Source organism: Phalacrocorax aristotelis, chromosome 15 (genome assembly GCF_949628215.1).
Source record: "Phalacrocorax aristotelis chromosome 15, bGulAri2.1, whole genome shotgun sequence".
In the NCBI taxonomy this organism is placed as follows: domain Eukaryota; kingdom Metazoa; phylum Chordata; class Aves; order Suliformes; family Phalacrocoracidae; genus Phalacrocorax; species Phalacrocorax aristotelis.
Window position 1 is genome coordinate 11,983,553 of NC_134290.1, and position 22,149 is coordinate 12,005,701.

A 22,149-nucleotide genomic window follows, 5' to 3' on the forward strand; every position below is an offset into this window, starting at 1 on the left:
CTTTGGCTACCCTCAGGTCCACAGCAGTTTTCTCGTCTTTAGAATGGACACAGTAGTTAATATTTCCTGTGTTAGTGTTTGGCTTACAGGATCGTTCTGTAGTGCTGATTCTTTATAAAGGAAAATTCCCTGCTTAAACATGAACGCCAGTCTCCCCTACTCAGTACTGGCAACGTTGTTCTGCTCCTGAAGGGTAAAAATATAAGTGAAGCAAGGTTTGTGGTAATGTCTTTTATTAGGGCATCCAATAGAGTTAGAAAAAACAGACAAGCTTTCAAGCACACAAATCTTTTTTCAAGCCTCTTCCAGTGCTGTAAGTTGCTGTGAGATGCTCAGATAAAGATAATGGTCACTGTGGTTGCTCCAGATTATACTAACAAATAAAATACTGCTTTAAACAAATGGATTTGATCCCTTTGTCCTTCATATCACTGACTTATACAACGATCCTAGCAACCTGTTTCAAGGATGCTTCTCTAGCCGTGAAGCTCTACCCAGCACGGTCCTGCAAAGCAACCCCTGAAGGTAAAACATGTTTCTTCTTGCATAAGAAGGGGAATAATTGCACCTGTGATTATACATACTTTATATATGGACTTTGTCTCCTTCTACATATATGCTGTGTTTAGTTCCTGTATATTATAAGGCCCACCAGTCCGTTAGACGTGGCTCTGATCAATAATTTAATTTTCCTGCGTCACTCTCTCATCTTTTTAGCTGTACTAAGTTTCTGATGTCTGTACAATATCTGCTCTCATTAATGCAGTAATCTTGTTCCTGCCCTCTGTGTGCTTTGCTTATGTGGACCTGCTATGAAGTGAGTGAAATCAATAAACTATTTGAAAAGGAAGAATAATCTAGAGGAGGAAATAATAATGACTATTTTCTGCTTTTTTATTATTACTTTTTCATAGCAGTTTCATAAGAATCCCTATTGTGTCTTTGTTACAGGTTTTGCTTATCAAAAATTAAAACTGTACAGCCAAAATAAGAAAGAACAAGTAGAAACTTTCTCTTGCTGATTTCAAAATAGACAAAATTAAACTAAAATAATTTAGCAGAAGTTTCCTGCTTCTCTTTCACTGTGGTTTAAATGGAGTTCTGACATCCACAAACTTGAGGCAAGTGTTCATGTGCACTCTATGGTCAAACATTGAGGACCTTAAGGAACTTGTAGAAGATGAATACTGCCTATTAGAAGGAGAAAGTAACTCATTAATACTCCATGGCATATTAATCTACACAAATAAACCAAGTTCACAACCCTCCACAGTGGCTGTAAAAATTGTCCATGCATCACGCAGTACCCCAGTTACTTAAAACAAGAAATCGTCCTTGGGACTTAATCCTTAAAGTCCATAAAGCACTTAAAATGGCGTCACCCCAGCTGTGGAGGCACGCTGCCCCGCGCTGTGAGCGGTACTGTGCCGATCCCTTGAAACAATCAGGCTAGATAAGGTTTTACCTTGGTTTTCCAAACTGAACAGTTTATTCATTATCAGCGTGGCTCGTCGCACTATGTAAAACATGGTTCATATCCAGTAGAATCTGGGGGCCTCAGCTGAAATTCCAGGAGGGGGTTATAGTAGGCACCTTATTCTCACTGACTGTAAAAGAGTTCCTACTTCTAAGCAAACGGAGTCAGGGCAGCAACCCCTCCGTACACGGGGAGCTGAAGCACAAAGGCGGCAGTTTGGAAACTTAACTGGCACAAGTTAGTTCAAGGAGAAGAGAGGAGGAGGTGATCCAGGTGCCTTACACACAGGTGTGGAACACCATTAAAGATGTCGTAGAGTCTGAGCCATCCTTCCAGGACTACCAGGTATGACACAGGACCAACAGGAGACCTGTGCCCTTAGGGAAGAGCCACTGGAGGCCAGGCATGATACCTAAGAGCACGTAAATGGCACCCTCTTCTTAGGCACTTCAGTCTTTTCCCAGAGCTCCAAACTGTCAGTTGGTTCTGTTTTGAAGCACATCCCCAAAAATGCCATAATTTTTTGTCCACAACTACATCGACATCTTCAGTTTATAGTTTAGTTTATCAAACTGGACTTCCTTGACAGCTTTTCCTGCTACTGCTAAACAATACACCACTACAAACTGGAGCAAATAAGCAGTGTGCATGAGTATTGGTAAACACCAGGCCCTCACTGTAAGGCTTCTTTAAGCTGTTCTTGGCTCCCATCATTCAGAAACCACATGAAGATTTCCATCTTTGCTGCCCAGCCTTTGTGCTACTGTTACACGCTATGTCTCTACAGGCTGCATCTGTGTCAGTGATGATGCTGGTTTCGCATCAACCACAGTGAACATCTGCAACGTGTTAAGGGATAAACTCAACAACAGAAGTATCACTGTGATCCAGATCATCGCTAAGTGGTGGAAAACCCCTTGGTCTGTCATACCTTATTAGCATAGCAGCCAACTAAATCCATCCGTTTTGCCCGAGGAGTAGGACCCCAGCCCTTCAGGTGGCAGTCAGCAGGGGTGCTTAGCTGAAGTGCTTGGCTCTGACCAAAGGAAGGTACATTAGGGAGGACTCTTTAGGGTTTACTCTGTAAGGCTTGATAGAACAGACCTCGGCTTTACTGAAGCCACTGGCAAAATCACTGTTGATCTCAGTGGGATCAAGTTTTAAGAAATGATGTTTGCAAAATATTTACAGTAAGAAATATCTGGGGTAGAAAGGTGTTATATATAAAATGGAAAGTACTGCCTCTATCTGCCTATAATCAAGTGTCTTCTGCTAACACAGAATCCCTCATAATCTTGTTTCCATTATAGTTGTGTATGTATGTGTGTGCATACAGAGTACGCACTTATATACACGTAGCGTGTAATTGTGTGTGCATCCATGCATGTGTATTTTCAGTCTGCAACTGTCTATTGATTACAGCTATCACAGCACTATTATTACAGATATATAGCCAACTGTATAACAGGGCCGCAGGTTTAATTGAAATGAACATGGGAAGAATTTCAAATTGCTAATGAAAATTGCCTTTTTACTACCAGCTATATTCCCACGGTCATCACAGATTGGAGACATCACCAGAGCTGTGCTGGTCCTGCTTAATGGCAGAGCAAACCCAATTTAACTCAGTGTCCATTTCCAGAAAACTTCCTCAGACTCATGAAAAAGGGAAGTGAATGACTGACAGATCTTGAGCCCAGATAATGCCCTTAAATTGACAAATTTCACATATTAGTCTTTTTGCAACAAAAGAGAACTGTAAGCCATGAAATTATTTCAGCAAGAAGATATTATATAGCTCCATCCACGGCTGCTTAAGCATCCATGAACTATTCCATTATAAGATCACCAGGTGGCTATTGCCTTTCTCTCCCATTCAGGCTTTACCAATATTCCCACTCCCATCTGTGATAAACTTAATAGGACAATTCAGCAATGGAGAAAACATGTGAGGTGTTCATCATAGCTGAAGGCTTTCTCAGACAATTATTCCTTAGATGTTTGAGTAAATGAAAAGCTATTTCTGTGATTAGAAAGGATAGAATGTGTTGCAGTTTCTGAGGCCATTTTATTGGCATAGCTTTTGGTACCCGTAACAAATATTTATCTTTTCCTGGGAATGCTGTAAGTAGCTGCAGTCACTGAAATCATGCTTTTAATATGTTTCTCTCCACTCTGATTTCTAAGCACGGGGCTACTTTTCATGGAGTGCTTGTTAGATAAAAAACCCATATGTGTGAGTATGTATCATAGATGTTGTCACATGTCTACTATAGATGGAATATGTCTAATTTATGTGGTGCAAAAATGTATGAAAACGTAAGTTTTCAAGAGAACTTAGCACAGTTTATCGCTTGTATTCATCAGGTGTAAGTGTATTCATAAGTACTTGTAAGTATACTTATATCCCTGAGTAGCAGTGCTCTGAAACAACAGCGGCGAAGGTTCTCAAGTATGTCAGTCTCAGAATAAGGGCTTTTAACCTGTCACTTCACAGCTTTTCATCTGTTTGCATTTTCTATGCTCAAAATAACCAGTAATGATGCTGGAGTTGGACTATCTCAGGTAATCACTCACGTTTCAACCCATAACTACTACTTTTTCTCTCTAGTTAATGTGTTTCCCATGAAAGTGCTTTCATTTCTAAGCCAATTTAGCAAAATACTGAAAGTAAGGAATGAAATTTCACAAAGAGGAGCAGGTCGTTTCCTGTGTAACGTTAAAAAAATCAGGTTTTTTGTTTCGCTTATGTCTAAGTACAGGGAAAGAAAACGTGGGCTTCTGCTTCCCATCTTATCCAGTCACCTTTATGTCCTTATTCTATATTTTAAGTGGTTATAGAAAGATGACATGTGGTCTTCTGCTTCCCATCTCCTGTAGTTGTCCTTAAAACTTACTCTGTGTTTTAAGTGGTTCCAGAATCTTTTCCTATGAAGTCACTTTCAGTTGCAAACTCTTCCTCCATACAGCAGGAAATACCATCTTTCTTTGAAAAAAATATCTCGGCCCCTGGATCCTATATATTTGTTCTAGGCAACAGGAAATAGAGTCAGCTTTGGCAAACTACTTGTCTTTTCAGTGAGCTGTACCTATCGGAATGTGGTGTCACAGCTCCTACAAAACAGAAAGAGCCCCAGCCAGCCGCTCAGCGACTCTTCATACATATTGATTATGATAGACACTTGAAAAAGACAAACTATTCACATTTACAGCTTTTAAGATGGCAAAGGAAGACACAATCAAGCATGAAAATGTTCAGTTGATTTTATTTCATGTCCTTATTAATTTGCATTTTCCATCACCTAGGGGGTTAGATTATCTCATGAGATCGTCTTGTGAATGATTTAGGGCGGAGGGAAGGTTTGAAGTCATTTCTTGAGGACTTCATGCATTAAAAAGAAAGTGTTGAATGCAAGTGTAATACATTTTCATGCATGAGCTAAGCATGTTACTCTGTCTGATTCAAGCAGTGTAACAGTTCTTGTGACAGGCGGAAGGAAGGAGTTTTGGAGACTGTACTCGCTTGTCTGCAGTCTTGGGGGAATCTGTCTGACATCTCTTCCCTTGCAGAAGGGATGCTGGTTGTGCTGCTGGAGGGAATCCTCGCCAATATACTTGGTAATTAGGCAGTTTGGTCCCTCACGGTTTAGGTGTCTGAATCTTCTAAGCTCCTCCAAGGATGCAGGTTCTCCAAGGGGTCAATCATTGCTTTAACTCAATCCAGGCCCTCTGTAAAAGGGCATGTAAAATGTGCCAATTACAAATGTGCAGTTACAAAATGTAAAAATCCGTGCCCCCTGGAAAAGGACCATACGTTTTTCATTCAGCTCTGCTTTATGTTAGTTAAGGACAGTTTTAAATATAAGACAATACAAAGATTTTATATATAAAAAAATTGAAAGAGCCATCAGGACCCATTTAGGGAAGGTGTATTTGGGGTCCATAGTTTATAAATAATTTGGGTATTTTTATTGTTGTTGTTTTGATGTAACATTGGGGCTATATATTTCCCCAAATATTGGAAAATAAAATGGGAAGGAAACTAGAACCCTTCAATATTTTTGAAGTATTTTATTCAGCAAGAAAACCAAAGTCAAACTTTGTCAGATGGTGTGGGAATGATTTTTCTCATTCCTAGATCTGTTCAGAAAACAACAAGAATCAGTTATTCACCAAGATGTGCTGAGAATCAGTTGGTCTGGTTGCTCTTTTTTCTTCCTTGGTGCGGAAACAGTCTCTTATTATAGTCACTGCTCAGCATACTGACATCCAGCTATCATGTGGAGCCAGAATGGGGTTACTTTTATAAAATTAATAAATACAAGTAGCATCAATATTCAGGCAGTGGAACCTTACTGGTAGAAATATTAATGGAAGCACTTGGATTCTGGTTCCACAAGGGAGAGGAAATAATATTTCTTGGTTAGCCTCAGTGCCTATGGCAAACTATTACAGCTCCAAAACCAAGTTTTGAATTGGCATTGTGAACTGCATGTGATAAACTGAGTATAATACAATCACATAAATACTTCTGAAACAGATATGTTAAAAGAAATCTGAATTTGATTCTCAGTTGTTCGCACGCGGAAGAAGTGGCAGGACCTTCCGAGGTGTTAGACCTTTCTGGACCTACTGGCTAATAAGGTGTCTTTATTCCACCTAGTTTCCAACACACTGGAAATTAAGAGACAGAGACTGGTTACCCCTCTCTAACAGATTACAGGAAGCTACCTTGTCTGCTAGTAAAACGGCTGTTTCCATGGGCTCTGAGGAAAGGGCACTCATCAGCCCGCAGCTTGAAGCAAAATGTTTCTCACTGTCCTTTTTGGAGGGTTCATCCTTACTATAAAACAAGCTGTGTCTATTGCATGTTTTTTGGCCAGAATGCTGTTTATGGACTTTGCAGATGGGAACAGTTGATGCTGTTAAGATTTTACTCTTTTATTCACATTTACAAGCAGTAAGAAGTGAGATCCTGTTGTCATAATAATCTGAGTAGAGTCCGGACCTCTGTACCTGACCTTAAGTCAATGTGGCCTTTGTACCAACGCACAGATTTGAGTAATGGCTTTTTAACATTTTCCCATCATTTTACGTCACTAACTGTAAACAGAACAAGGCAATTCAAGGCACGGTTAGTTTTGTTTAGTTGCTCCAATCTCTTTTTACTTTTTAAAAGAGATGCTTACTTTTGAGTGATGATAGAATTACATTTAGCAATACAGCCTGCATCTGCTAAGTCCGAGTAATCATTGGCTACGTTCCCTTTTGCACGTTTGAGTGCTAACAGGGTAGATTCACTGCAAGGAAAGTGTGGATTAGTCATCCAAGGATCCAAAGATATTTTTCCGCATCCCTATCTGTTAATATATTCTACATTCCCCTTTTCCGTCTGCAGAGCATGATTTGTCAGGACTCAAAAATTCCAGTAGCACAGTATTTGAAAACTGTACAAGCAGGGAAGAAAATGGAACGGTCTGTTGCTAATGCAGGGGGCCAGTAATTAAGATTTATCTCAATATGGAGACTGTAAACAGGGACAAGATCATTGATTAAAAAGGCACTGCATTTGCAGAACACTGAGTTCCCATTTTGAAAAGACACTCGGATCTTTGTCATAAATTACATGGTTCACAAAAACTACAGTGAAGATTGTGCTCGGCCCGAGCCTTTCCCATCCCTGCTGAGAGCGTTTGCTTTCCCTCCGTCAGGCCCCAGGGACCTGCCACTGTTTTCCTTGCAGGGGTCCAGCCCCAGCAGAATTGGGTGAGGGACCCCAGCCTAGCCTGTTAACTGATGGGCTTTACCTGTGTACTGATGAGGTCAAAGCAACTCCTCTGGGGAGTGAGAAATACGAGTCAGAATCCCAGACTGGTGGGGGCTGGAAGGGACCTCTGGAGCTCACCCCGTCCCACCCCCAGCTTGAGCAGGCACCCCCAGAGCAGGGGCACAGGGCCGCGTCCAGGCGGGGGGTGAATGTCTCCAGGGAAGGGACCCCACAGCCCCTCTGGGCAGCCTGTGCCCCTGCTCTGGCACCCGCACAGGGAAGGGGTTTGTCCTCATGTTCAGGGGGAACTTCCCGTGTTCCAGCTTGTGCCCGTGGCCCCTTGGCCTGGCGTTGGGCACCGCTGGAAAGAGCCCGGCCCCATCCTCCTGACACCCACCCTTCAGAGATTTATAAGCACTGATGAGATCCCCCCTCAGCCTTCTCTTCTCCAGGCTGAACAGACCCAGGCCTCTCAGCCTTTCCTCACAAGGGAGATGCTCCAGCCCCTGATCCCCTTGGCAGCTCTGCGCTGGCCTTGCTCCAGCAGTTCCCTGCCCTTCTTGAACTGGGGGGCCCAGAACTGGATGCAGCCCCCCAGATGTGGCCTTGCTGGGGCAGAGCAGAGGGGGAGGAGAACCTCCCTCGCCCTGCTGGCCACACTCCTTTCCATGCCCCCCAGGGCACTGCTGGTCCCCTTGGCCCCAAGGGCCCGGTGCTGGCTCAGGGTCACCTTGCTGCCCCCCAGCACCCCCAGGGTCTTCTCAGCAGAGCCGCTCTCCAGCAGGTCCCCCCCAGCCTGTGCTGATGCGGGGGGTTGTTCCTCCCCAGGGGCAGGACCCTGCACTTGCTCTGGTTGAATTCCCTGAGGTTCCCCTGGGCCCAGCTCTCCCGCCTGTCCAGGTCTCGCTGGGTGGCAGCACAGCCTCTGGTGCATCAGCCGCTCCTCCCAGCTTGGTGTGATCAGTGACCTTGCTGAGGTTACACTCTGACCCTTTGTCCAGGTCACTGATGAACATGTAGAACAGGACTGGGCCCAGCACAGACCCCTGGGGAACGCCACTGGCGACAGGCCTCCATCCAGACTCTGCCCCGTTGATCACGACCCTCTGAGCTCTGTTGTTCAGCCAGTTCTCAATCCACCCCACTGTCCTCTCATCTAACGCACATGAATCTTTTCCTTAAGTCCTTGTTTCCACATTTCCTTCATTTACCTTCTTTAAGACTCCTGGAGACCCACAGGCATCATGGTGATCAAGCTCTTCAAACAGACGTTGTGCATGCTAGGGACAGAACAATGCCAACATCCACCTTTGGGTCTTTCCATGGGTGATATTTTATCTGTTTGACTTCTGCATTATTTGTTCTTCAGGGCAGGTGTTGCCCTTAATTTTTGTGCCATGTACGTTGTTGGCCATTTAACAAAGATTTAATAAAGAGAAGATGCTTCACAGTGCTGTTGTGTGTCGACAAGAATTAACATCCAGAAAAACCTTTGAGATCCCTTGTTCTACTATCCTCATCAGAAACAGACTGCAGAAATGGCAACTTTTATTGAATAAGTGTGTTTCTAATGTAGATTTCTAATGGCCTCATTTTTCACTGCTGTTAATTTGTTCATTAGTTTGTATTTTCCTTGGCACTGTGGGCCTTAAAGTCATGGAGTAGCCTGGATTCCATCTGGATCCATGTTTGAATACTGAGGAGTGCTATTAAGTAAGCAGATTGCCCCCCTTTGGTTTTACAGCTTAATGGCATTACCCCATTTCTTTTGCAATGTGATATTACTCATTAAATGAAAAGTCCTCATCTTATAAACTGATGAATGAAGCAGAGCAGGATTTACATGTGGTGGGCCAATAACGTTGGAAGTGAGCGAAAGAAAAGAGCAAACCAAGATCTGAGCAACAAATCTGCCCTTCCCCACTGCCTGCCATGGAGTGAATCTGCCTCAGGGAGGTTCTCAGTCATGATGCAAACTCTTTGGTCGGTAGAAACGCTTCTGTTCTTCTGAAGCGTGCGCTAAGGATTTAAAAACAGACTGTCAGCTTCTTTCCCTTCTCGTATATACTGTCTGTGAATGGAGCGTCAGAAAATCCAGTTGGCAGAAAGCACAATGTATAATTTACTTTTAATCATAGGATTATGTAGATGGAGTCTGCTGCCTAACAATGTTGTTTTGTTAATCAGCTGTAATCTTAGTAGTATTAATAACTCAAATCTACAACTGTCGTGTTACAAGACTCACAAATCAGCATAACAATTGTCTGCAGCGCAGTACGGCTCTGTGCATCGTTCTAACGAGGATGCCCTGGAAGCTCGTGATGCATAACTTAGTGCTCATCAGCAGACTGTGTATGGTGTTTGCAGCTGGCATGTGTGGAGTTCACTTAATATCTCCCAAATGTCCATCTTCTTCTCTTGTAAATGTGTTGCCAAGGTGTCACTGTTCATCAAGGGTGATGGGTTGAGCCATAGTTGGAAGCACAGTACAGCTCCTGGAGCTCTCCTGGGTAGGCACTGTCAGCATGCAAGGGCTTGCTGCCTCTGTCCTTGTTCCATAAGACAAATACTGCTTTTATTTTGAGGCAGTCAGTGCCCAACTGCCTCTTTTCCACAAAACTTTTTCAAGAAAATTTCCTTATAAATGAAAACTACTTTTCTGTGTCACTCCTTCAGGTCTACAGCATAGGCTTGCTACTCATGAGGTAGTGTGTTTGTGAGAGGGAGAAATTTTAATGCTAAGCTATGATTAACATCGTTCTGTGAGATTCCACTTACAGAATTTTCAGCCTATAAACAGGACCATTCTCATGACCTCAGGCTCCCATGGATTTCTCTTGATAACACCATCTAATCGGATTTAGAGTTTAATTAAACAGCTGTCACTTTGCTTCCTCATTCTGCCACAATTTAATGTTGAATTAGTTCCTAAATTAGTCATGGCTGAATGCTTGCCTTCTTAAAATTGAGAGGTTGGATGAACATGAGGTTTGCTCTTCAGCTAAATTCAAGCAACTAAGGCTTGTGTTCAGTATTTGTGCTCTTTGCACAGAGCTGCCACTGACACTGGTGGAAGTTTCCCGACTGAAACAGGGATGGAATAAGATGTGAGATTCCTGCAGAGTCAACCATAGTGTTACCTAACTTCAAATGACCAAACGTGAGCACATTCTTCTTCTCAGCTCTGGCTAGAATACATCAGCTTTATGGTTGTTATTTTCCCTTTCTAAAAAAAGTACTGGTTTTTCTGAATACCAGTTCTGCACAGTTTTCTGTGAAATAGCATAGTGAGTGCAGCTGTGGAAGAAAATGTTTAGACCAACACTACTTCTGGTGGACTTTATTCAAGTTAACCCGGACATAACCAACCCTGGAGTATGAACAAAAGTTTATGGTGCTCTGAATCGTAACATCGGCTTCAGGCAGGAAAGCCTGGAGGCTTCCCATGGAGTGGTGGTACTTCCATCAAGTTCTGTATAATGGTCTCACTGCGATATAATGTATTGTCTGACTCCAATCTCACCATTTCTCTTTGAAATGCCCATTAATTCTTTTCCTGATCTATTCAAGCATACTATCAAGATTTGTAACCGTGGTAGCTTGACACAGGCACACACAGAGGAGTTCCAAACCACCAGGCTGATATAACTCACCAGTTCTAGCCTTTTTGATTAAATCTTCTCTTTTTTTCAAATCAAGAATGCAGGGAAGTGAATGGGAGGACCCCTTTGTCCTAACTAGATGCCCCTGAGTCACAGCTTATCAAGTGCTTTACCATAAAGAGGTGTGAGAGCTGCCCAGCCCTCTTACTTTCTTTGTTTCTCTGGGGAAGGAGGATGAACAGTAGAAGCTGCTCACGCTGTGAAGTTTTCATACCACACTTGCTGCACACACATGCCAGCAGGGAAGCTTTTCTTTATCTGTAGTAGGTATCAGGTTGTGACCTTAGGGCTTCATTTCTGAAGTCGCTGAAGCGTGCTGAAGCTTTGTGCAGAGGATGTACAAGTCTGTGTCCTTGGTGCAGAGCCTGATGGTTTAGGTCCTTTGCAAAAGAATGGGGTTTTGAGCCAGCAACTGTAGTGCTGGCTGGGGCTAGGCTGGTACATGAGGTATTGTCTGGGCTGCAAAGAGTAGAGAGGTTTTGTCAGTGGAGAATGAAAACGCTATGTTGAGTAAAGGCACTCTGTTCTATTTATGAGAGCTAGCTTGAAGTTAAAACTTATCAATAATTATTTAAATTAATTTCTTGCGCACACAATTCGATGGTTAACTTTTGAGTATCTCCTTTGATTGCAGCCTTATGTCTGACCACTGGAGTCTTCCTCTAACCATTGGAGGAACAAGAAAAAAACATTCCTTAATGCTACTGTCTGTTAATTATGTTTAAATAGTACTGATTTTCTTCATATGCTGTATTCATCAAAGGGATGCCCCGGTAACAGGGCAGAACCATCCTAATCGGGAGTTTGAATGTAGTTTTTCATACGGGAAACCCAGCTCTGTCTCTGCAGTATCAGTCAGGTGTTGTTGGGATTTGGTCATTGCGCTGCAATGACAGTTTGAGGCTTCCAAAGACGTTCAGAGCTCAAATCTCCCTTCTGTGCCAATGAGAATTATATGTGTAGCTCTCCATTTCAACTTTGGAAATGACAACCCTTGATTTTTTAGAGTTTGTAATACATTTACAGAAACTTCTTTCCAACCTGGATATTGATGCTTACTTATAACTCATTCTCTCTCTGTTTTTTCAATTTACTTTACACTGCTTTCCCCATGTTTTTAATTTATTGGGAACAAGTCTAAACGTTGCTATCAGATGCTTTCAGTCTTTTGCCACACAATATAAATTTGATTTTCAAACTGTAGTTGCTGCCTGCACAGAAAGTAGATTAGTTCTTGGGGGATTTTAAAAATTAAAGAATGTGGAAATGGCCAAGATATTGTGATTTTGAAAAGCGCCTACATTTTAATTGAGTTCTTAGTCTCTCTAAAGGTTTCTTAGTAATCTTGTTTGTGTACTCCCAAATTAGCTTGCAAACAGGATAATAGTATATTGTGTTTAGAAATGAAACATTAAAATCACCGCCTATACCAGCTATCATATTTCCTGTTCTGATGTGTGAACAATCGTTTTCTTAATATTGCTTGACATATCCTTAAAGATTCAGCTACTGTGGATAATCAAGGGTATTACAGGAGGTGGCAGAATGCAGGGGAACCAGGTTCAGGTGCTGAATCGGAGCCCCTTGCCTGTGGTGCACGTCCAACTGCTCAGTATTGCAGAGCAGACAGACAGAGTTCTATTTAAGTGCCTTTTATTTTTATGAGTTTCAGTTCAGCTTTTGAGGAGTCCTGGAACATGGATCCTTTCATACATTATTTAGAGTTTTCTGCCTAACAGCTTGTGTATGGGTGCAGGCAATGGGTCAATTCTCTGTTACATTAAAGCCTTTGGCTTTAGTGCAGCAATATAAAGGAAACACAGAGGAGGCAGAAGTTGTGCCGTAAGATACTCCATATACAGGGATATAGGACACACATTTTTCTCTCTTCATTCTAAACAAAGGGACAATAGAATCAAGACTTCATTCTTTGGTCTTTTTTTTTGTTGTTATTATTGCAGTTGAATAGCATAGGGCACTTACAGACTGAGCGGGGAAAGTGGCAGATTTTAAAATTGCTTTTAACATAGTGTGTAATACATTAATTGCTTATACTTCAGTATTTCTTAATCTATGTAATACCAATGAGTTATGACTGCTTTTGGTGGAGATGAAATATGAAGGCTTCCGTCTCTGCTCAGAGCTGTAGCTAGGTGGCTGCCATTTGCTTCCCAGAGCTGAGGATCTCTAATGATTGCAAGGGTACTCGCTGGGAGGCATTAGATAATATCTACAATATGTTTCCTTCTCCTTTGTGCACATCATGCATTTGAAATTCCTCAAGTTCATATTGGGCTACAGAGAAGGGATGTAAAATTTCGGTCGCCCTTTATCACGACCAATGACGCCTTTTACAATTTTTGGGGCAGATGCATCTCTGAAGTAATTAATCAAAATAAACTAATTCAGATGCACACTACTTCTTTTAAGAAAACCGTTAGCAAAGGGCAGAAGATTGAGGTTTCTAATTGGTGCTAATGTGCCAGTAGCCAAATTTTCTGTCTTCTCTCCAGAAGGGTCTTGGAAAATTTCAAAAGGTTTTTAACCTTTGTAGTAATGGCTTTATATGAAAGCCACTTAGAATTCAGATACACCAGTAATGACCTGTTGGAAAGAGAGAAACAGAAGTGACAGATTATTACTTAACAATTGGTATGTCAGTTCTGCACTATATAGTGCAGGAAGCAGGAGCATCAGTCACGTTTGCCTGTCAGGCTTTTCCATTTTAAAGGTATAGATCATTTTCTTTTGTCCGGTAAGGAGGGATCATATTATTTGAAACGGCTGAAGCAGAACAGGGTTATTTAGGATACAAGATACATAGGTTATTGTGTTATCGTTCCATTTTGAAAAATTGGAGAATGCTAAGATACAGGGGCGGAGGGAACCACAGGAGGTCATCTGGCTCCCTTTCCTCTTCTACCTGACTCAAAGAACCTGTTATTTCTGAATTATGTATAACCTGTTCTTCAAATATCTCTTAGGTTAGATTGTGCATTTTCTTCTGCCCCGGACAACCTATTCCTTCAGTTCTCTCTATTTTGGTAATGAAGATTGCGTTAACGTCAAACAAATCTTCCTCATTGCAGATTAAGCCCATTACTTCAGGCCCTGTCTATGAACATGGAAAATAGTTAATTCTTCCTCATATTTGGAAGACTTTTATGTACATGGAGACAGCAATCATCTTTCCCCATAATGTTTTCTAGGCTAAACAATCCCAGTTCTTTCAGTTATTCCTCACAGATCTTATTTTTTAGGGTTTTTTTATTTATTATTCTTCTTGGTTTTTATTTCTTTTCACTTGAGAAAGTTTTTTCTTGCAGTACAGTTCTCAAAATTGGACATAGTCCTTTAGCCTTGCTAGTGCTGAGCAGGGTAGGAATACCTCACATTTTACGGGTGATACTCGTCTTTATACAACTTACTGCAGGCGGGTCCTTTGGTTGGTTCAGTTTTGTTTTTACCCACAGCCACATGCAGTTACCTGTGGTCTGCTATAGCCCCCAAATGCTTTACTGAGAGCAGCTTTTCCTGTGGAATCTTTTCTGTCCTGTATTTATAGGATTAGTTGTTCATACAGAAAAGTAGCAACTTGCATTTAACCTTATTGCATCCCAATTTTTTTAAACCCCATTTCCAATACTGGATTTTAATCCTGTCCTCTGGTGTTCTTGTGAGGCTGCGGTGTAGGCTCAGAGCTCAGCTGCGGCCGTGGCTAGTGGTGCAGCAAACATGATTTAGAATTATATTACTGGCAGTCTTGCCATCACCCAGGCTAATGCCAGAGCTGGTCTTTAACTGGTGATGAGCAGGGCTGGAGAATCAGCTCAGGAACTTCATGCAGGGCAGAGTGCCTTGTGGTCTTGTCTGCTGGGCTGCCCACTCACCTCCTCTCCCGTTTTTCTTCATATTTGATTTCATGTTGAGGCCACTTACTCAACGCTGCAGGCATGAGCGAAGCTGAGCTGGAGGAAGTTCTAGTGACTCCCAGGCAGTTTGTTGCAAGTTAAACCTGGCTGATGCATTTACTCTGCTGCTTGTGACCCAAAAGTTTCACCTCGTTGCATAATCAGGTCTTTGTTGTGATCTCCTTGGCAGTGGTGCAGGGCTTGTTTCTTTTGTGTGTATATGATTTTCTGATTTGTCTTCAACTTCATAAATTACCATTAAATGCAAATATGGGTAAATCCCCAAGCCGCAGACTATATTTTATATCTGAAACTTGTTTCTATTTATGGGATTTCTCTTCTTCTGAACCTGTCCCTTTAAATTAAATTTCTCTATCAGTAATACATATCAGTTGCTAAGAAAAAAACTGGGCCTGAGTAGAATAATTTCAAAGCAGAGCTGAGATAGCCTGAAAAAATGTCCTGTCATTTCCACAAACTCTCTTCCTGCTCCTTTGCCCTGGAGTCCTTAGTTCACGGTGTTTAACACAAAAAAATAATGCTTTAAGGGATTCAGGCAAAAGATTAATTTCAAAGGACGTAGATCACTCGCAGTAGCCAAATATACACCAGAAAATGTTACCCCTGCTTTTTGTTGAACCTGTGTGAGTTGTTCAGTGCTTGTTGCTTTCAAAGTCTGCAGGCAGAAGAGTAGCTGGGTTTGTTACCAAGTTTTTTTCACAAATGTTGAGATCTGCTCCTTTGCACCTGTTTCTGGACCTATCAAAATACCAGTACGTGCAAATAAATACTTTTGGAACAAAATTTTCAAGTTCGGATGACAGAAGTTGAGCTCCAAAAGCCAAGCATTTCACTCTTGCTCAGAAATGCCAGGGACCCATCAGAATTTGGGGGGGGGAGGGGGGCAGCTGGGGGTAGTCTTTACCTTAGAATATCCTGAGAATGGCCTTAGATTTTCCAATAATGTTATTAATAAATCTGGCTCTGATTTACTATGTTTGGTAGCTTTGTTTTCATATATGGCACAGGAATTATTTAAGGTTCTTCTTTTTCTAGAACAGCCAACATTCCTTTTGTTAACTTTTTTTTTTTTTTTTAGTTTGATGGGATTTCTTACGAGAGCTGTAGGAGAACCTGAGAAATGACAAGTTGCAAGATGAAAAGAAAATCTGACCTAGATTTCAAACTCAGTAAACTTGAACTGAAAAGAGTATCAATAATATCAGTGCCCCATCTTGCTGCTGTTGACATCAGTGGCTGCAGGCCTCATGGCTTTGGTGCTGAGGATTTTGCTGAATATTGTGTTCGCTTTATAGAATTGGAAGTTGAAAAGTTGGGGAAAACACTGAAGATCTTCCTGCATGGGAATCTTGGGAATATGGTGATGCTGAAACATCAGGAGTTAGAAGGAGTCACATCAGGAGTCAGTTCAGGAGTTAGAAGAGTTAGCTTAGTTGATGGCGTATTGAAAGGCTTTGATATGCCATGACTCAAGTTCACACTTCAGATTTCCTTGTTATTCTCCCCGCAGTTAATAGCATCTCTAACTCTTTCTGGATTCCTTACATTGCTTCATTGGCCATATCGAAGGAAATAATCTTGAAACAGTTCCAGATACAAAGTTCACAGAGAAGCCCCATCTTTGCAAGAGGCTTGGATTCAAAGAGCAATATTTTTACTTTTGAGGCTCTTGTATCCTGTCCCGAAGATGGCCAGTCAAATCCAGTTTAGTAAGAACTCATGTTTTGGAAGGTAAATATTGGGAATGATCAGGGGCTAGAGCATCTCCCTTTTGAGGAAAGGCTGAGAGACCTGGATTTGTTCAGCCTGGAGAAGAGAAGGCTGAGGGGGAGCTCATCAATACTTATAAGTGTCTAAAGGGTGGGTGTCAGGAGGATGACTCTGGACTCTTCAGTGGTGCCCAACGCCAGGCCAAGGGGCCACGGGCACAAGCTGGAACACGGGAAGTTCCCCCTGAACATGAGGCCAAACCCCTTCCCTGTGCGGGTGCCAGAGCAGGGGCACAGGCTGCCCAGAGAGGCTGTGGGGTCCCTTCCCTGGAGACATTCACCCCCCGCCTGGACACGGCCCTGTGCCCCCTGCTCTGGGGGTGCCTGCTCCAGCAGGGGGTGGGACGGGGTGAGCTCCAGAGGGCCCTTCCAACCCCCACCGTCCTGTGATTCTGTAAAAGCCACACACTTAAAAAGTAGAAGCGACATGTGATGTGTGCCTGCCAGCACTGAGTTTAACTGCAGTCATTTTGCTCACTCTTTAACAGTGTGCAATGCAGCTGACTGTTTATTTAGCAGGTAAAATATAAATGAGGTTTTACTACGTTTTATCAAGTTGCACCTATTTGAAGATGAGATTAGATCATTAGCCACTGAGAAGTAATGCATCTTTCTTGAGTAGAAGTCAAGTTGAAGTGCTGATGCTTGCCTTTTGGAAAACTCTGCAGCTGTCTCTGAACAGCACTGTGCTTTGTTTTGTGTACAGGACATGGAAATTCTGAACACCGCAATTCTCACGGGAAAAACAGTGGCAGTGCCCATCAAAGTAGTCTCCATTGAGGAGAACAGTGCTGTGACAGACATCTCTGAATCAGTTGAGTGCAAATCCTCCGACGAAGACGTCATTAAAGTAAGTTCATACCATGTATCGGCTTCCGGAATGTCCTGTCTTTTTAAACACAAAAGGGTAATAGCCTGGGAACAACCACTACATCAACTCCTGCAGATTAATTGCACTACCGTTTGAGAACTATAAGGAGAGGGACTGTTAAGAAAAGAGAATGTTAGGTGCAACAGTACAGCCATCACACTGAGTTTCAGTAGAATTTCAGTGTTTCATTTTTATTTGTGTCCTAATTTTAAAATGTCATGGCAACGTCACCTCAAGTCCTCCGTGCACTGAGTTAATTCACTGCAAAAACAGCTCCGCTGTTAGTACTGCCTCTCCAGATGTTTCTTATCACCTTTCCAGGTGTGATTATCACCTCCACAGCTGCATCAGTGGAATGGATTGGATAAGCATCCCCCAGCAACTGCAATGCAAAGTCATCGTGGTTGACTTCACATTCTGCTGAGAGCTGTTTTGAATTAACAACTTGATTCTGCACAGAAGTGGCTAGAAAGCATTCACATGACTGGTCCATCAGTTTAGCACTAGCAGCTTAGTGTCGCACAGTAACAAACACCAGTGGGGTAGTATTGTCTTAAGGCAACACAGCTATTTCTGCTGTGAATATGTAGTCAAAGCCCTGAAGGAAATTCACAGTTCTGCAGGGAGTCAGTACAAAGGCAATGCTCTGCAGGAATCCCATCGCACTTGCCGCACAGGAGGTTCATGGTGCATAGTCTTTAAGCAAGGGTGATTTTACCCTTGGTCTATAAGCTCTTTTGAACTGGGATTCTGTTATATCATGGGATTTTGCAGCATACAGCACAGCGGGCTCGCTGGTGAAACTCTTTAGGTGTTTTTAATATCCCATCAGCCCTCTTGGATATATAGTATACAAATAACAATGCTGCAGCATTATGTATTACAGTCACTTCAGTTTGTAGGTTCATGGAAAGCAATAAAAATCCTGTGAACTTGCAGGATCCAACAGTTTGCTGCACTATTGTAAAATTTATGTAGAAGCATTTATTATACCAGTAACCAAGTAGGTGGGAAGAATAGTCATACTTTGAACTAATGAAGTCATTATAGAAGACTTTTACAGAAAGCTTTCTGCTTACAGTGGATCCTTCAGAGCCAAACAAATCTCTCCAGTTTGCTGACGTGCTCCCATATATCAGATGCTTTACAGAGTTTTTAATCTCAAAGAATTCCTGTTAACCTTTTCCCTATGGTAGCCACCTAACTACAAATCAAAGTAATAGTTGGAATGTAGTTTAGGGACCATCCTGATTGTAACCTTGTTGGAAACCACAAACCTGAGTAAGAAAAAATCGAGACAGCATACACAAATTTAAAAAAATAAATTCAGAAAAGGACTACTGTCACCATCCAGATTAGCCATCTTGCTTGAACAACTTACAAAATCTCACCAAATAATTCCAGCCCCAGGGAGATTTCTTCTTACCAACAGTGAAAATGTCCAGTCTTAGGTTTTTCCATTCAGAGGAAGACTCGGGTCAGGGCAAAAAAATGTATCTGGGCATTTGTCATACATCACCAGGTGATGCATAGGAAATGACAGCACAGTGAGCTCCCAAATAAAAATCCCTCTGCAAAATTTACTTCTGGGTTTTATAGGTTTGGAGCGTATGGAACAAGAAGAAACGAAATTCCAAATCTTACAAAAAAAGAGTGTTCTTGCAGTAATTGCAGTACAGCCTGGACTATTGCAGTTCTCCAACAATTTCTGTGGAATGAATGTTTTCTCGAAGCACTGTGTCCTTTGATTAGCACTTGGGACCCTGCTGTGCTCTTCTCTTATTTTCTACAGAAATAATTTATCTCCACTAAAAGGGTTTCTTAAAATGGAGCCTGTTTGCACTCTCAGAACATTTTTAAGTGGCTTCTGGAAGCCTCCCTATCTAGCCACTCTGAAGTTGAAGTGAAATAAATAACTGGAGGCTAACACACAGTCTTTATTGGAATCGAGTAGAGAAATTTTTCAGGTGTAATTTCTTTCTCTTCAGAAATGTTTTGAAATTGCTCAGATGAATAGAGAAACCATCTTCTGTGTATTTAGAAATATATGCAGATTCTCTAGAGGAAAGCATCTGTGACATGAGCGCTAACTGCTATGAAACAGACAGCTAGTTATAAAATAGAGTTCAATTAAATGCTTTCAACAAAAAGGTTTTATCATCTCATCATAAAGGAAAAAGGGCTTGGTTTTTTTTTATCTAGAATGTTCTGGTTTCCAGGAATTTTCTTTACATGGGGAAATGAAGTTTGGGGTTCAAGTCAAATTGACATGTTCCTACTGGTTCTGATTTAAAAAGAGCTCAGAAAGCTTCAAATTGAGCACAAAGGCCTTTAATCCTTAATTAATTTTGAAATTTCCCATCAAGCTTTTATGTTAAATTCTCTGGACGTATCATTATCCTCTGTAAAATACTGCTTTAGATACCTTATTAGGAGCAACCTTTCTGGTTTTTGTTTTTTTTTTTTTTTTAAAATAAGTCTAGTCATCGTAAATTATCAGTTGGGAAGAGATCATGGTATCTCCAACAAAGAATGTGTGCATGTGTTTACAGTTCATGTCCCTGAGCATCCTTGTCATAGCAGAACCAAAACATATTTACAGATATGGAAGCCTGTAGGTTAATTTAAGCCACAAACTAAGAAAAAAAAGATGTTATTGAGGAGAGCCGTTTAATACTTAGACATATTATCATCTAGAGGTTCACACAGATATTTCTGTTTGATTTCAGTTGTGTGGAATCTCTGATAACTTTGGATTCAGGCAAACATACCGAGTTAGGCTGGAAGTTGAAGACGAATGGTGCCCATTAGCACTTGGCTTGTAATATTTAGTCAGCAAATAAATAAGTGTCCATTTGTATGGTTCATGTAAAGAGCCTAAAGGTAATGTTTCTCCCAGCGATTTGTATGGCCATCAGATAAAAGCTTATTTATACCAATTTTTACAGTGCCTTCAGTTTGGCTGCAGTTACATTACTCTCAGTAACAGAGCCCACTGGAAATCTAAACCTAAGATATATCTGCAAGTAACAGGTAATAGTTTCCCCAGTGATACACACGGTCCGGAGGCAGCTCAGTGCACAGTTTGTGTCCTGTCTTAATCTGCTGACAGATCTGCTGACTCCTTTTACTTTTTTTATTGTCTCATAGTTTCAAGTCTTTACTTCCAAATCTACAGTTGATTTCATGAACTTGAAAAATCTTTGAATGCTCTAGACCTTCACACAGCGGTCCAACCTTTTAAAAGTGGACAGAAAATTTATTATGGCACTAAAAATCAAGCAACAGCCAAATTTTACTTTGCTAAGCTGGAATTTACCAATAGGATCCATATATCTGGATCCATTAATAGTAATTGCAGTTGCATGCGTAGGCTCCTTTTCGTCTCCTGGAAATTCAAGTGGAACGTGGCTGCTTTTGCGGGTGCTTTTGTGCAGTTTGCTAAAGAGCATATACTGCTCCGGGTTCCCAGGTCACCTGGCTGCAAGAACAGATGTGGTTTCATGCTGGGAAGAGCAGCAGTTTCGGGAGACTTGCAATACCTTGTGACATTTCCAGATTGAAAACTCTTGATAATGCTTACAAACTTGAGGATGTTTTTCTTCCATTAAAATAACCTGAGTTCAAAAATCTTCAGTGGTACGTGTATTTCAGAAGCTACTGTAAACATTTTGGGTTTGTATTTCATCATTCTTGGACTAGGTTTTATCCCGTTGCTACATGAGGGGATGCTGTATCCATGGTATTCTTGTTTTATTGCTGTTTTTTGTAATTGGTAAATTAAAAGCTGGATAATAGTCTCACTGCATTAGCCTGGAATCATATTCTAAAGACCTTATTTACTAATTTCTTTTCATTTTTAAAAGGCATTAATAGTTTTGAGATGTATTCAGATCAAAACATGGATCCAGATAATCTCAGTCCACACATGCAGCTGCTGTGGTCGCCACTGGGGACAGAAACAGGGACCTTCCCTCAGTAGCTGTTAATAAACAGTGGGTTTCATTGGGGCTGATGAGCAGGGGGAGACATTAACCGCAGGTAAAGGCCACTGCAAGAACGTTAGGAATTTCTGTTAGGAGCTCAAACCCAGAGCAGAGCGTCACAGTTGTCCCTCTCTTATCACAGTAACTTGAAACAAAATCCCAGATCAAAGCAACACTGAACTGTTGGGGGCCGAAAGTCTGGCTGCAGGGGCTTATGGTTGAACTCTAGCTTAATAGCTGGAAAAGACTGGAACTGCTGCTGGTATCAACATTTTCAAAGCAGTAGTGACGAGACTTACAGACACCTGTGAAGGTTACAGATCTTGTTTAAAGGCCCAATCCAGGAATCATTTACACACGAGTGACTTTACTGTGAATGCTGCTGGCGTCAGGGGACAGACTCATGAACTAGTCATTTAGGATTCATAAATGTTTCAGAGATTTTGCCATGTGTGGTGGAAACAGTTTACGAAATGAAATTAATTCTCACTAAATAGATGTAAACTCATGTTGAAACGTCTGCTGTTCACTTGTGAATCTCTTCAGATTAAAGGCCAGCCTGGATGCTGTGTAAGACGTGATGTAGGAGAGTCTCAGTTTGCCAGTGAGGAAGCTGACAGATGGACATTTCATAAGAGACAACTAAATAGTTGTGTACTAATTGTAGGAATTTATTTTTAAAATT

The 22,149-nt window shown here is 41.6% G+C and overlaps 1 protein-coding gene across 1 annotated transcript in view; it reads left to right on the plus strand.

The window, feature by feature from the left end:
* TMEM132C (transmembrane protein 132C) overlaps positions 1–22,149 on the plus strand; it is a 226,633-nt gene that overhangs the window by 179,127 nt on the left and 25,357 nt on the right. The window contains exon 5 of the mRNA XM_075110801.1: positions 17,314–17,457. Within this exon, the coding sequence (XP_074966902.1) occupies positions 17,314–17,457 (144 nt within the window). The remainder of the gene's footprint in view (positions 1–17,313; positions 17,458–22,149) is intronic.